The sequence below is a fragment of the Anoplolepis gracilipes genome, chromosome 4 (assembly GCF_047496725.1).
Source record: "Anoplolepis gracilipes chromosome 4, ASM4749672v1, whole genome shotgun sequence".
NCBI classification, from domain to species: domain Eukaryota; kingdom Metazoa; phylum Arthropoda; class Insecta; order Hymenoptera; family Formicidae; genus Anoplolepis; species Anoplolepis gracilipes.
Window position 1 is genome coordinate 6,818,320 of NC_132973.1, and position 15,302 is coordinate 6,833,621.

The 15,302-nt window shown below is 34.2% G+C and overlaps 3 protein-coding genes across 3 annotated transcripts; all 3 read right to left on the reverse strand.

Annotated features, from left to right (window-relative positions):
* Positions 1 to 6: 6 nt before the first annotated feature.
* On the reverse strand, positions 7 to 3,794 carry LOC140664590 (ionotropic receptor 75a). Its single transcript, XM_072889811.1, has 9 exons — positions 2,881 to 3,794; positions 2,654 to 2,820; positions 2,261 to 2,572; positions 2,057 to 2,184; positions 1,801 to 1,962; positions 1,268 to 1,476; positions 975 to 1,189; positions 607 to 875; positions 7 to 494 (listed from the first exon to the last, which is right to left on the reverse strand). Exons 1-9 carry the CDS (start codon positions 3,014 to 3,016, stop codon positions 131 to 133), a joined length of 1,962 nt encoding a protein of 653 aa, XP_072745912.1. The 5' UTR covers positions 3,017 to 3,794; the 3' UTR covers positions 7 to 130.
* Positions 3,752 to 9,731, reverse strand: LOC140664490 (uncharacterized). Its single transcript, XM_072889632.1, has 18 exons — positions 9,208 to 9,731; positions 8,995 to 9,122; positions 8,767 to 8,928; positions 8,468 to 8,682; positions 8,148 to 8,362; positions 7,710 to 7,978; positions 7,256 to 7,465; positions 6,918 to 7,017; positions 6,322 to 6,532; positions 6,023 to 6,192; positions 5,629 to 5,937; positions 5,413 to 5,540; positions 5,178 to 5,339; positions 4,886 to 5,097; positions 4,597 to 4,811; positions 4,230 to 4,501; positions 3,951 to 4,157; positions 3,752 to 3,879 (listed from the first exon to the last, which is right to left on the reverse strand). Exons 1-18 carry the CDS (start codon positions 9,499 to 9,501, stop codon positions 3,798 to 3,800), a joined length of 3,561 nt encoding a protein of 1,186 aa, XP_072745733.1. The 5' UTR covers positions 9,502 to 9,731; the 3' UTR covers positions 3,752 to 3,797.
* An 860-nt stretch (positions 9,732 to 10,591) lies between these two features.
* On the reverse strand, positions 10,592 to 15,172 carry LOC140664604 (inactive pancreatic lipase-related protein 1). The gene is made up of 8 exons (XM_072889844.1): positions 15,065 to 15,172; positions 13,541 to 13,837; positions 13,333 to 13,432; positions 12,314 to 12,462; positions 11,711 to 11,956; positions 11,217 to 11,417; positions 10,946 to 11,102; positions 10,592 to 10,847 (listed from the first exon to the last, which is right to left on the reverse strand). The coding sequence occupies exons 2-8, from the start codon at positions 13,590 to 13,592 to the stop codon at positions 10,790 to 10,792; spliced, it is 963 nt and encodes a 320-aa protein (XP_072745945.1). The 5' UTR covers positions 13,593 to 13,837; positions 15,065 to 15,172; the 3' UTR covers positions 10,592 to 10,789.
* Positions 15,173 to 15,302: the final 130 nt, after the last annotated feature.

The following is a 15,302-nucleotide window of genomic DNA, read 5'->3' on the forward strand; positions in this document are numbered from 1 at the left end:
TCGTGAGAAAATATTTGTATTTTATTTAAACATATTCATTGCTACGTATACTTATGTAGGTACGTAATGATAAACAATTTCCATGAAATTGAGAATTCTGTTAAATTTTCTGTCTAAATTTTTACATACTTTATCGCTTCTTAGAATCTTTAGAAATTAGATTCTTGTGAAGAAGATTTTCTTTTGGAACAATCAATGTACTATTCTTAGGAAGTGTTTTATCCTTGTCTTCTTGTTGTATCTTTGTCTTCTTTTTCTTATGGATATTAATATCAAGTGCTTGTTTTGAATGCATCATATGAAAAATAAGCTGCTCGATCCCAAATATAATCAGTGAAATTAACATTCCGAAAAGCAGAAGAAACAAGATTGGCGCCGCTTCATAGATAGTCACACTGGAGACGAAGATTTCATCGCTGGGACAATAAGGTCTTCTGGCCGATCGGCGGCGTATCTCTCGTCGCCGAAGTCCCGAGGTGGATATCTTCAATAATCTGACGATATCAATCCATGTAACATCAGATATTTCAATCTGGGATATTTATCCCTCATCTTGAAAAATATGAAAATTATTTAAATTCTAATATATTATAGGGATATACTTACGCTATTTTGCTGATTTCGTGAAAATGACTTTTAATATTGGACCACAGACCCAACTCGGAGGGTTGTAATAAATGAACTTCTGTGAGTTGACAAATCATCTGCTTGTCGAACGCTTGTTCAATGGACGGATAAATATCGTCTGGATCTGCATGATAAGCGAAGCCTCCTTTTTTTATTCCTTCCACCCCTTCCTCAATCGGGATAAATCTCTTTGATTCCGGTATATCATTCCAGAAATTCTTAAAGTATTGAACGTCCGATCTTTGGTTCTATATATAAAATAAAAGATTCAATATATAAAAAGTCACTGAAGTTTTGATTAAGTTTAAAAATTAAAAAAATTGCTATAACGAGGCGTCCTTTTTTACCCGTAATAGAAAGTCGAAAAAAATGTTTTTCTCAGCCGCAAGCTGCATCTTGCTATGCGCCAACGAATAAAGCGAGTCGTTCATTTTATGGAGAGGTTCGTTTAATCTAGCCGACACTATTGCCGCCGAATAATAATTGAACACCAATAAGCCGAAGACCGTAATCTGAATCAAAGCGATTCGACTGGCCGATTGGTCGCTGAGCGAAGGGAAACCTAGTGATACATATAATGAATAACGAAAGAGACCAATATGTATTTCTGCTATTGTATTGTGTGTAAAATCGTATGTACCTTGTTGGCATAATGCGGCGATAGTGATCAACGTGGAGATGCTGTAGCCATAATCACTAGCGTGTTCCAATTTCAGTATAAAAGATAGAATAAAAACGGTAATCACGACGAACACGACGATCATGCACCACGTGTCCGCTGCGAATGGCTTCAATATTACCCAGGGTTTCATCTTCATTGCTGGTATGGTACGAAACATGAAGCAAGTACTAAATGAAAAATTATAAACCTTATGGATGTCATATTAAATATTTTATGAACAAAAAGTATATAATATATGTTATATCTAGATATTGAGAGATATAGTAGTTTTCTCTCTAGAAAGCCATAATAATCAATTTTATTTTTAATTAAATTTTTTAATTTTAGTATCAAAGTACTAGTTACACATGTATGCGCTTTCGTATTAAAATTAAGAAATTAACAAAATAAAGTGGCTTTTGAGAGACTCATATATATCATCTTTACGCATTTATTATATTTTTTATTTCTTTCTGTTCAATTATATTTTCTCTCTATTAGATACAGTTTACCGCGTGGGCCATTGCGGAAAGATGACACGCGCATCTTTATATCTGTTAATCGTCAGAATGGACGGATAGTAACCCAAATCGGCGCCATCCCTCTTCAGCATGCCTATCAGGGGACCGTTGGTATCGTTCTTCTCCCAACGATTGATCTCGATGAGATCCATGCTACGCGTGAAAATGTTCGTTAAGCGATTGATGATACATACAATGTGGGAGAATATGTGATAATATTTTTAGGCGTTATCAGAATCTTGATTACGTGAAGTTAAACATATCGGAGACGTGCGAGAGGAGGGTGTATCCGAATTTTGGCCAGTTGTCCATGACCTCGAGACCTTCGCCTTCCAAGTAATCTACCAACCTCATGTGCTCTGGTTTATGCAATACCTATATGAATATATACGTATTGTTTTTATATAATAAACAAATTATACACTTTTCATAATTTAAATTTGACACTTACGATACCGGCCGATTTAGCGCGCAATCCGTGGAAATCTCGTCGTCTGCTAATCTTTGAGTCATTCAAAATGATGGCAAATCCGTCGTTCTCTCGCCAAGTACCGAGTTGCGTGACGTTGAGTATTCCGCCGCGCATTTTGCAGTGATTGTACACGTCGTAAAGAATATAACCGGACTTAGAATCCGGTAATAAGATCACGAAATCCGTGACGATGCTGAAGACGCTATCATTCAAGCTCTGCAAACTGTGGCTCAGGTTGCTCCCCAGAATCAGCCAGTTGTACGAATAATCGAACATGCGATAGGCTGAAGCCTAAATATTTAGATTTTATCCTTTATTTATTTTTGAATAATTTTTTTTCAATAAAATAAAAATTAAAATTAAAATTCTTACATCGTCGAAAATGCCGCTGATATTTTGATTTGAACATCGCATGTCCAGAAAAACGCCTAAGGTGCGTGTGGTATCGAGGTATCTCAAAACATTGACTTGGAAACCAGCTGGTTTAATCGCCGTGGACATCCCGGCGTCGGTTAGCAATTTCATTGTAAGAAAATCATCTGTAAAGAAAATTATTTAAAAGAATGCGAGAAAGAGAGAGAGAAGGCTTGTCTACTCACCAGCTACATCTCCGCAGGAGAATCCTACGATTCTGGTTACCTTTTTGTAGACGAAATAATCTCGAATAATAAGACTGGTTTGCGCGTACGCGACAATAATAAATGCTTGCCAGAGAAAAATACCCAACAGATGCATACTTGTAGACTACGAGATTGCTACGACAATGCTGTAACCGCTTTGTTTCATCTTCATTCTATATAGAACGCCGGAATAATTTCGAACTCAAGATAATACATTCGAGACACAGTAGAAACGATTTACGGAATTCGAAATCATCCATAACTCGCACACGACAATTGACATGACAGCATAATCACAGCGGCTACTTCGATACTAACCATGTACATAGGGTGTCTCACTGTCTTCATCATTCATTTTACCATCAGGTTCTTTGACTTAAAATCAATATTTGTTTAACAAAAACTTCTTTAATTAATAACTTTTGAGTTTTGCAAGAGAATATCGCACATAAACGATTTATATGTGACGATTAATATGTTAACAATTTTCTGTTATCACCGAGACACTCTGTATGCAGCACACATTCCGTAGTTTCTCTCCGGTTTCAGAATTTCTTTTATTTTTTGTCCCTGTTTCCTATCAATTACCCCGAACTCAAGTCGAATCTGTTACAATCGATTTGTCTGTCTTTTTACCTATTATCCGATTATTTTCTACAAAAATATTTATAGAAAATTTTCTCGGGAACTATTATCTGCGATGCAAAGCGAATCTACTTTATTAGAGCAAAATATTACAATGACTGGAAAAGTACATTTGTAGCATATGCTATCTATCTATCTCTTTCTCCTTTTCTTCCTGTGAAATAAGTCTACGATAACGAGACACTAATGAATGAATCAATTATAATATACGATCGACTTGTAAATATTTTGCTTCTCAAGGCGAGATAATTTTACTCGAGCAAATTGTGTTTGCTCGTACTGGCTATCTTCTCCGCCTCGTTGCTCATCATCGATCCACTCAACATTTTCTCCCTGTGCGAATATAATTACGCTGTAGTACCTAACTTTCCCGACACACAAAAAGAGGTAAGTGTTTAGTTTACCTTGTGAATCGATAATAAATGAGATTCTCGACGATGCATATGACGCTTCCGACGAATATACCAAAAGCTAACAGAATCAAAGCCGGAGCTGTCTCTTGTATAGTTATGCTTCTCGTAGACAACGTATCGACCTGGCATTGAGGTTTCCTGCTTGACCAATATTTTATCTGACGATCGCGTAAACCGGTGTTGAACATCTTATACAACCTGCAAGAAAATTTTTCAATTTTCTGCTACGAGCTTTCATTGAGAGAGAGAGAAAAAAAAATAAGAGCTTACCCGATTTTCGCTATCTCGGTGAATTGACCATTGCGACTAGCGTACATACCCATAACGGATTGCTTGAATAAATGAATCTCCGTCAATTCGCAGATCTTGGTCGGCTCGAACATCCTTTCGACATAAGGATACGCCGTGTTGGGATCCGTGTGATAGGCCAGGATACCTTGACTGACCTGCTTCATGCCCTCCTCTATCGGCAAGTATCGCTTCGATTCGGGCAATGGATCCCAGCGTTTTTTTCTGAAGTAATCAGATTCCCAGTTCAGTTTCTGAAAGTTTCAATATATCGGATGACGTGCGAGCATGCGTTTCTGGAGAACTCAATGTTTCCATATGATTTCAACTTATCTGAAAATATGCGTACGTATAAAAAATAGTTCAGATATGGCACGGCCTCCGCGGCGATTCTCAGATTACTATCTGCGAGAACCGTCACAGAATCCTCCATCATGTCGAGCGGTTCGCTCAAACGAGCCGATACTATACTGGCCGAGTAATAATTATACATAACCCAATTGAAGATAATGATCTGCAGCAGAGCGATACGACCTGGGATGTGGTTAGGAAAGAAATTTGCACCTGTGCAAGAGATGTTATTGTTAAATTGACAAAACGATATTTTTGTTATCATCTTTGCATTCATTATTTTATACCTTGTTGAGCGAGAATGCCGACAGTAAGAACCATAGCGCTCGAATATTTCTCTTGTTTGTTGTCTTCCTCACGTTTTATTATTATTTTCATTATAAATATAAAAATTATTATAAATGTAGCCCACAAATACCAAGTATTGTCGGCAAGCGGTTTCAGGAAGATCTCGAGCTTAATCTTATTTGATGTAGAGGACAATAGCATGAAACAGGGTCTGTAGGTAGGACAAAAGTCTATTATTTATTAATCATATTAAAGATATCAAATTAAAACCTAACTTAAAAGCCTTGATACCGAATCGGCCACGCTGCGCCGATGAGGGTGGCATACTCCAATCTCTCGGATACCATAATCCTAGGATTACTAGCGAAATCGATGTAATTCGAGTGTAATATTTCGAATATTAAGCCATGAACGCTGTGACGGTCCCAATAAATTATCTCCGAAGCATGTACGCTTGAAAAAAGAGCTTTTTAGAATAATTTGATCAGCGATAATACAAAATAAAAATCTATTTTAAAAGAAATACCTGAAATTAAAAAGATCAGCGGTATGAGATATCATCGCGTACGTGAATTTATGCATACTGTCCAAGGATCTCGTACTAATATCGTGCATATAATCCTCCAATCGCATATTCTTTGGCCTATATTGTATCTATGTGGTATATGATAATTATAGAAATTTATATTGCGTAATTAAATCTCTTTCTTTTGTTACCACATATATATTCGATGATACGAACCACGCCTGATATCTTCAACGTCATTCCATGCATGTTGGCCCTTCTATGGATCAATGGTTGAGTGAGAATAATGGTAAGACCAGTATCTCGTTGCCACAAGCCTAGTCTTGTCACATTCAACGTACCACCACGATATTTGCAATGATTATAAACATCATACAGATCATAATTATTACCGTTTGTTATGGCGAGAACGAAATCGGTGATTATGCTGTAAGCATTATCATTCAAGAGCGGCACGCTATCATTTAGCTTCGATCCTAAGACCAACCAATGATACGAATAGTCGTACATGCGATACCTAGAAGTCTAAAAAATGTAAAATATTTATTCTTCCTTTTTTCTTCTTTTTTATATTAGAAAATTATTTATCGATTTTTCTAAATTCTTTTACCTCGGCGAAGATGGCCACGGCACTTTCGTTGTTACAACGCAAATCCACGACGATCCCTAAGCCCCAAGTCTCGGTGTTCAAAAATCGTCGCATGTTGAGATTTTTATCGTGTTCTCTGACGATCGTAAATATACCGGTCCTACTCAACGATTTTATGAAATGAAAATCACCTACGATAAAAAGGAAACAGAAAAGAAAAGAGACAGACAGATATATTCTTTAAAAAATATCTATAATTTTTTTTCAGTTTCTCTCGAGAAAATTTGATTTGATATTTTTAACGAATACATCGGACATACTCGTGATATCTCCACAAGAGAATCTAACGACATTTCGCACTGCCTTGTGCAAAAAATAGTCGCGAACAAAATCACTGTCCCCTGCATTAGCGATAGAAATAAATCGAAGCAAAGTAAGAAAGAGTATTGCATACATTTCACTGTGATTTATTTTTTCAGAGATCACACAAATGTTATTGTGCGAAAAAGTTAAAAGCAATTTGTTGGGATTTTAAGCAACGTCACGTTTGCTAATACGAATACGAATGAAAGAAGTAACTAACGGAAACCGAAATATAACTCAATTAATTTCGCATGGATCAGCTGCAAAGCTTGCGCTCTGAATTTTTCAGCATTAATATAATATTGAATGTATGATGTCGAAGTCATATGTCTTATCGTTTATTTACATTTCGCCGCAATGATATCAAATTCTATCAAGAGAAATGGAGACTATTATTAGGAACTGTCAGACTACACATTGAACAATAAATCGCATGTGATTAATTATTTACGCGTATATCCAATGGACGTGCATAAACACACAAACTATTGTGATAAAATCTAATAATTTCAAAATAGATATGTATAATAAAAATTAGTAGATTATTAGCTTATTCACGCGAGAATATTCTATTCCGAACAATATGTATATACTTCATCAACGTCGGGAAATGTAGATTCCTCTGTACGGATTGTAATGTAGAAATAAATAATCTGTAAAAAATAGATCAATAAATAAATGCATTTATTGGTATTCTGGAGCACGTTCTCTAAGAATGTGCAAGGAATATATAAGTAAATGCTTGGAAAAAGAAACAGAATAAAAAAATAGAATAAAATAAAGAGATAGAACAGATATCATAGAATAAAATAAAACAAAAAGATAACAAATAGAAAATTTGAAATTTGTTATTCTCTCTTTTTAAATCTTCATTCTAAATCTGCTCATTACCGCTTGGATTGCATCCAGTGAATCAAGTTCTCCATTATGCAGATTACGAGAGATAGCACAGTGGAAATGCTGAGAAATACAAAAATAGGTGTAGCTTCAGGGATCGATAGTGGTTCGGCGACGAGGATATTCCTTGGACAGAACGGTTTTCTTGCCGACCAGTATTTTAACTGTCGCTTACGTATGCCCATATCATACATTTTAGCCAAGCTATAATAATAATATATGTATATTAATAAAATATAGTAATCTCTAATCATTATGTAAAGATATAATAATATATATTTAAACACACTGCAGTGTCATCATCTCAGTATCTAGTTAATGATGTCATCAGAAAGTGGAATAACATAAGTAAAATATATATATATATATATATATATATATATATATATTAGATTTTAGAAATCATTTTTAATTGTGATAATAAGAACGGATTATAATATTCTTCTACCCGATTCTCAATAGCGGAGTGAATGGGCTCCTATATCTGCCCCAAAGAGCGAGGACCGCGCGAAAGAGATGAACCTCCGTCAACTCGCATATCATCCGCGGATAGAAATACCGTTCTATGTACGGATATGCTGAATCGATCGACGTATGATAGGCCAAATTGCCTTCAGCCACGCGATTCAGACCTTCCGCCAGTGGTAAATATTTCTTGGATTCCGGTAATCTGTCCCATCTTTTTGCATTAAAGTATCGTATCTCTTTCTCCGGAGACTTCCGATGGTGCAAAAAGACAAAACAAAATATAAGATTTAGACGGCTATTATATAGAAAGATATATTTTGAATAAAAGAATAAGCTCGATTATTGTAAGCTTTTTCTATAAAATTTCATTACTTGAACTATGTATATACAACAATTTATCACACATAAAAGTGTTTACCTGTAAAAAAGAACGAATATACGGTGTAGATTCGGCCGCCACTTTCAAATTACTATCTGCCAGACTAATCAATGAATCATTCATTTTCTGGCCTATGTTCTTCAATCGGTCTGACACGACGCTCGCCGAATAGTAATTCATAATCAACACACTGAAGAGCATGATGTGTATGAAGGCTATGCGACCCGCATAACGTACCGGAACAAATACAGAGCCTACGAATAAGTTTAATCTAAGCTCTTTGTTTTCCATATATTATTTAACTTAAGAAGCAATAATTAATATATTTAATATAAGCGTTTGAAGAGATTGATAAGTACCTTGCTGGGAAACAGCGCCTATGGTAAGAAGAATAGAAATGCTGTAACCTTCTGTTAAACTCTGAATGCCTTCCTGTCTAATTAATATTACCAGAACCGACATGGCAATTATCATTGTACAGATTATTACATACCATACCTTAATGTTTAACGGTCGCAAAAACTGCTCTGTCTTCATGTTCGTCGAGGATATCGAGCGAAATAAAAAACACGATCTATGTATGGAAAAGTATTAAAATAAGCAGATGAAATGATTTGTACAATATATAATTAATCGTATATTATGAAATTATACGCACCGCATCGGCCAAATTGGACCGATAATATCTCCTTTTCGTAATTTTTCCGTTTTCATCACAATTGGACTGGCCGAGATATCCACTATTTTTCTCTGAAAAGCAACGAACATAGGCGCCGAATTGTCCTGCTGTTTTTTTGGATTTACTTCCACAATTTCCATACTAAAAAAAAATATGCATAAAAGAAGGTGCTCGAAAAGTGCTTGAAAAATCTTCGTCGAATCTTACGTGAAGTTGAAGAGATCAGCCATGTGTCGCAAGATTGTGTACAGAAATTGAGATCGACCGTATTTCGCTTTCATATCTGGATTCAACATAATATCCTCAGACGACATGTTGTAGAATGTTTGTGGCAGCTACAAAAAGTAAAGATTGACAATAAATTATACTTTGTGTCAAATGTGTGCGTATTCATGCCGTTGAGCAATCTCGATTACTTACTAAAATTCCCACTTTAAGTTTCATACCGTGCAAATTAGATCGTCTCTCATACTTTGACTGCTTCAATTTGATAGCCACGCCTGATTTTTCAGTCCAGTAACCCAAAGCAGTTACGTTTAAAGAGCCACCGCGTGATTTGCAAGGATTATATACGTCGTACAAATCGAAACCGGTGAGAGACGGTATGGCAATCGTAACGTCGGTCACTATACCGAAAGCATTGTCATTCAATAGACTGACGGTGTCGTTTAAATTTCTTCCCAAAATCAGCCATTTATGCGTTTCGTCGTACATAAGATATTTTGTAGCCTGACAAATTTAAAAAAAAGTTAATATCAAGAACTTCGCGCGTGATTGCTGCTTCAACATTCACAGTTTTGTTATCTTTCGTGACCCTTGCTTGCTCTTTCCTTCTCCTATCACGCATCTTGATACATATTATTTTCTTACTCTTATATTATATGACATTATTTTCTTACTTCTATACATTCTCGATAATTAATATATAATCTCTGTAATACTTAAAATTCTTTGTTAAAAAGGAATGTCTTTACCTCGGAATATAACATGGTGTAATTGTGAAAATCACATCGCGCGTCCACGTAGACGCCTAAATTGCGATAATTATTCTGTAAAAGTTCCCTGAAAACCGATGATCCAACGACGGATTCGAGATTCCACATCGAGGCGAGTATAAAGACATCATTGAATGTCTTCGCAAATTTTACGTTGTCTATTATGTAAGAAAGAAACTTCGCTTGTAATTATATACATATGTGTATGTTTTATTCAGATATTTTTACGCACTTTCGAGATTCTCACAGGAAAGTCCTACGACACTGAATATGCCTTTATACATAAAGTAATCTCGGACCATAATGTTGTCTTTTATACAAGAAACGAGAAGAAAACGTGACAAAAAGAATAGCTTCCAATTTCCATGAAGCATTTCGTAAGCTGTATAGATTGCACAGACATATAATATAAAGAGTTTGAAGCAGAAAACGTCCTCTGAACGCTAAACGTACTCGCTGCGTTATCAAATATTTAATGTCCAAGTCTTTTATAAATGTTTCATTTCAAGTATTTCACGGTTTGAAATGATAATCTCCTCGATCGATTTACTTACTTATCTATCTTAAACCTAATTGTTAATTTATTAGACTTACTTCTCCTTCTTTTTCTTTCGCATGTGCAATACTATTTCGAAATTATTACATCTTTGAAATTGAGAATAATGAAAAATTTCAGGAATTTTCTTGATATTATTAGAAAAAGGAATTTAAAGTGGAAAAAGTGACAATTGTATAAAAGGAATATTTAAAATCGTGGTCACGGTTAATGTAATTTGTACTCTTTTTAAATTATATGTTTGTAAAACACATTATTCGTAATATTAGAAGTACATTTTGATACAGTATGCGCGAATGTATGTTCTGTACGCGCTTAGAATAAGAAGTTTCATAAATAAGGTAACTTATAAATGACTAGTACAAATTATTATGTTGTATGATCATCGTTCTCGAATCGTGAGTTTGCAAATTTTCAGGTCAAAATCCGTCAAAATTGAAATTTAAAATGTTTACTGTAGTGCGTACGGAGAAGCGCTGTTGGTCGACAGATAAAATTTGCCACGTAACCTGGATGAGAGGGAAATAAATCATTGGAGCGGTCTTTTGTATACTATCTTTGGATTGGAAATTATAACAGAGTATAAAAACAGAGAGAGACAACTTACGACGTAGAAGCGTATTCGCCCATCAATACGACTGGGTTGTAATCGCAAAGTTGCTCTTTGTATTTTTCCCAGCTTTCACACATTCTCGCCTTGAAGCCCACCGTACTGCCAATGCTCTCGGTCATAAGCTGATGCGCCCGCGAATGACTACAATAAGCTATGACATAAAGTAATATTAAAATACATATCGTTCACGAGTCATCTTTATTCGATATTTTTTCGTAATAAAGATGCATTAACACCGAATACTTTATATATATAATATACTTACTTATTGTCGGTACAAAAGAGCATCCAGGTTGAGGAATTTTGCCTTCGTTGGGATAAAAATCGGCATGTCCTAATGGCGCCAGGAATCCAAACACCGGACCGCTGGTATGGATCACGTCTACGAATTGAGCATCGGTTGGATCCAATCGGTATTCCGGATCAACTACGCCGGAAATGGTCTCGAACAGAGGAGGATCCAATCCTTCCAGGAAAAAATTATAAATTATAATTACATTTTTGGGTGTCTCAGTTATTTTCAGTTATTTTCTACTGCTATTTTTTCAGTATCATCTTTAAAAAAAAATAGCAATTTTAATTTACATTTAACTTTGTATTTATTTAATGTCTTTTTATTGTAATTGATAAACATAAAAATTTTGAGAATAAAATTTATTGTAAATATGATATAATATATTCTCGAAAGTGTTAAAAAAAATTTTACAATCTATTTTTTGTACCGTGTAAGCATAATGATAAGCGATCACTCTATTCTACCTGTTATTCTTCCTATACGTCCATCATGATAAGCTCCGGCGAAACCCGCCACGTATGATCCCAGACTATGACCGCTAATGTGCACGTCCTTATATTCTAGATTCGAGTCCCGATTTAAGAACTCCAGGAATTGACCTAAATAATCACCGACGAGACGCGTATTCTTAGCTGCCACCGGATAGGTGTCAGACGCCAAAATTCCCCAACCGACAACTATCACGTTCACATCCTGATAATGCAGATACGCTAAAAATGCAATTAAATGTTACATCTCTATTTCTTTTTTATTTTTATTCGGAAGCAATGCTATGTATGAGAAAAGAAAGAAAAGAACGAGCGAATTATCAGATCAGAAAATCACTCGTGATATAAAAAGGAACTTAGAACTCTTCCGCAAAGTAAAGAGAGAGCGAGCAAAAACTCGCAAAAACGATTAATTAAACTGTTATCGCGCTGACTCTTGAACCGACAACGACGTCGATTCCGTATTTGTATTTAACAAAATAGGCTGACCCTGATTGTTTGCAAAAGTAGTAGTAGTAGTACTAATAGCGGTAGTAAAAAAAATGCATAAACTGCGACGCAATATCCATGTCGACCCACCGTCTATTAGATCTCGTATCCAGCCTTCATTCCCGGTATCGCTAAATCCATGAACGATGAACTTGGTCGGTCTGCTTTCGTTGAAATGCGAAGCGTACAACACCTCGGTGTTGTTCAGAAACAATTGTTCTTCACCAAATGGGTTCTCCCTATGCAATATAATAATAATGATTAATATGCAACATAATAATGATTTATATTGCAAATTGTCAATAATGGACATACAACCGTACTTTGAATACTGTAAAAAAATACAAAAACGCAGTCAATAAATATCGTAACATTTTCATTATCGCGGATATAGATTTTGAAATTTGTTTTCTTTACGTAAAAAAAAAATAAATAAAAACATTTAGAACGTCAAAAAGTGACGTCCCTTCCTCGGTTATTTTGTCTATCGGAAAAAGAAAAAGAAAAAAATGCAAGAGAGGGGGGGGAATTAATCCGAGGGCGCGATATTCAGGCGTCAATGAGACGCGACGTAATGTGACACGGCGCCTCGATGCTCGATAGTCGATCGAACGTCAGCGCTGAGAATAGAATATTCGCTGATTGCACGTATCATTAAAAAACTGATGCATCCTCCACGGAGCAGTCCGCGATAACGTATCACAGTGCATGGAAATTAGTCGACGCATGATTGATTCTCGATTTGGTGCTAAAAGATACTTCTCTACAATTGCAAATATATAAAATAATTATTTGAAAAATACCGAGAAAATTTTTTTATAAATAATGCAATACACACAATTCGCATTATACATTATGCAATATATTATGCCGTTTGATTTTAAATCAATTAAAATGATTGCATAATATAAATACGTAATATAATAAATATAATATAAATAATATTATAATATTAATAATATTTTTATGCATAATTTATTGCAGTATAATTTATAATTTATACTATATAGTGTTTTATATTAATAATATTATATATGTATATACAGATTCACATTTTTTATATCTCGTTGTAAATCGTAATTTCACAACAGTAAAGGGCATGCACGCACCTGGTGTACAATTTGAAAGTTGCCGGTTCGCGTTCCAATACTGTCTCGATAATCGATACCCGCACACCATCGTTTAGTTTATTTTCCGGATATGCATACGCTGGAATTAACAACTGAAGGATTAATCGAAATCAATTGAAATTTGCGGAGAAAAAAAAAGGTTTTTTTTATAATCAATTGAGATTTTAAATCGATAACTGACGATTACCTGACAAGGTGAAGAAAATGGTCGAAAAGACGAGGAATTTGATGAATGACATGTCTTTAAATTGAATGCTGCACGACACACCAGACGTCTTCACAAGATGCACCGGATTACTACTACTTTAACTTGGTCGGTTTAACATCGGTCCGTCATTCATCCCGCGCGCTTTTTTTTATTCGTTGACCAGCTCTCAAGAGTACGATAAGAATGCCGCATTATCATAATGCCGATTTTAAGAACAGTCCTACCGGCAATATCTCAAATAATTCGATGGCGCGCAGTATATATTTTTAATTAAATCTAGAAAAATTAATTTAAAAAAATTAAACGATATATCACTACATATAGCTCTACAATGTTAACGATATCCCGTTTTACTGTTTCTGAGAGATTATTACATCTTATTTTCGAAATATTTTAAAAATAAATTTAATTCTACAAAAAATGCAATATCTCCTATTTATATTTTCTTCGTGAATCGAAGAAAATATAAATAGGAGATATTGTATTTTATTGCATAAATAGAGCAGTATTAAAAGTTTCTGTTATAAATTTTTTTTATTTGATATAAAAAATGTCTATCCAGATCATTTTAATTATTAAATCATCTTGCTCCATCTGTATAAATCTTAATAAACTGCTAATATTTAATGAGATACTGCTATTGATTAACAAAACTTCAAATATTGATTGACAAAATGAAAAAGAATTGATAAATTATCAGCTATTACTTTAACGTCATCTATTTTATGTAAAAGCTATTTTATTAAATTTTGCCTAAAATAGTATTATAATTTTACTAAATATTTTTTGAAACAAGAATACATTTTTTTAAAAATATTTTATAAAGATCATTGAGATTTTTTTCTTTTTATTCCTACAAATTCAATATTTACTATAACAAAGTTTAATTATATATATATGCGTATTTATATATATTATATTATTATATTATAATATTATATTTATGATCTTATAATTTGGTTTTACTATTAAGTTTTTATTATTGGGAATTCTTTTTCTTTACCATAATTCTCAAACCTGCTGTGTTACGTGTTTAAAAATAAAGTAATTCAGATTTTCCAAAATTAAAAATAGTTTTCTAATTTCTGCAAAAAATAATAGTTTCAAATATGTAATATATTATTATACACAATATATATATATTGATATATATGTAAAATAAAAATTAAATCTGTTAAAAAAATATCGTACATATTTTGTTTTATCTTTTTTTACAATTGCAAGTATAAACAGAATAATTTAACAATAATATATTATTGGGAGCTTTCCAGCAAGACACAGTGTAATATAATGTCCACTAGTCTGAGAAAGAATAAATCAGTGTGTCTCACTCACACTAGTGGACATTGTGTCTTGCTGAGAAGCTCCCATTATGTTATACATACATTATGTTGACGATTATATTTCGAAACTCATATATTTCATGTATTTTTAGATTTAGAAGGTAAATTCATGGCACATGCATCTGGCTGAATAATAATTTATGTATAATTTTTTACCTACAGCAAGAAAATCTTTGCATGGTTGGTAATTTTGCTAAACTCCATATACTTAAGACCATCGTTTTTTTAATATCTCGTCGATAACGATGTGGAAAAATCGTTGTATGAGAAAATGGCACCGTGGCCACTCTCAGGCTTCTCTCTGATAATAGAGTGTATAATTGAATTCGAATCAAATGAGTGATGATTGGCAAATCGAATAGGGAATTCACACGAGAGTTTTTAAAACCTGCAGGTAC

Coding starts and splice junctions, on each gene's coding strand:
- LOC140664604 (XM_072889844.1), bottom strand. CDS start 13,592: ATGTCATTCATCAAATTCCTCGTCTTTTCGACCATTTTCTTCACCTTG. Junction 11,957..12,313: donor GATACGAGATCTAATAGACG/GTGGGTCGACAT, acceptor TTGCATTTTTAG/CGTATCTGCATTATCAGGAT. Junction 11,103..11,216: donor CTCTTTTGTACCGACAATAA/GTAAGTATATTA, acceptor TTTATGTCATAG/CTTATTGTAGTCATTCGCGG.
- LOC140664590 (XM_072889811.1), bottom strand. CDS start 3,016: ATGCATCTGTTGGGTATTTTTCTCTGGCAAGCATTTATTATTGTCGCG. Junction 1,190..1,267: donor CGCCGCATTATGCCAACAAG/GTACATACGATT, acceptor ATGTATCACTAG/GTTTCCCTTCGCTCAGCGAC. Junction 495..606: donor CACGAAATCAGCAAAATAGC/GTAAGTATATCC, acceptor TGATATCGTCAG/ATTATTGAAGATATCCACCT.
- LOC140664490 (XM_072889632.1), bottom strand. CDS start 9,501: ATGTACGACGAAACGCATAAATGGCTGATTTTGGGAAGAAATTTAAAC. Junction 9,123..9,207: donor AACTTAAAGTGGGAATTTTA/GTAAGTAATCGA, acceptor TACTTTTTGTAG/CTGCCACAAACATTCTACAA. Junction 5,340..5,412: donor GCTGATCTTTTTAATTTCAG/GTATTTCTTTTA, acceptor TCTTTTTTCAAG/CGTACATGCTTCGGAGATAA.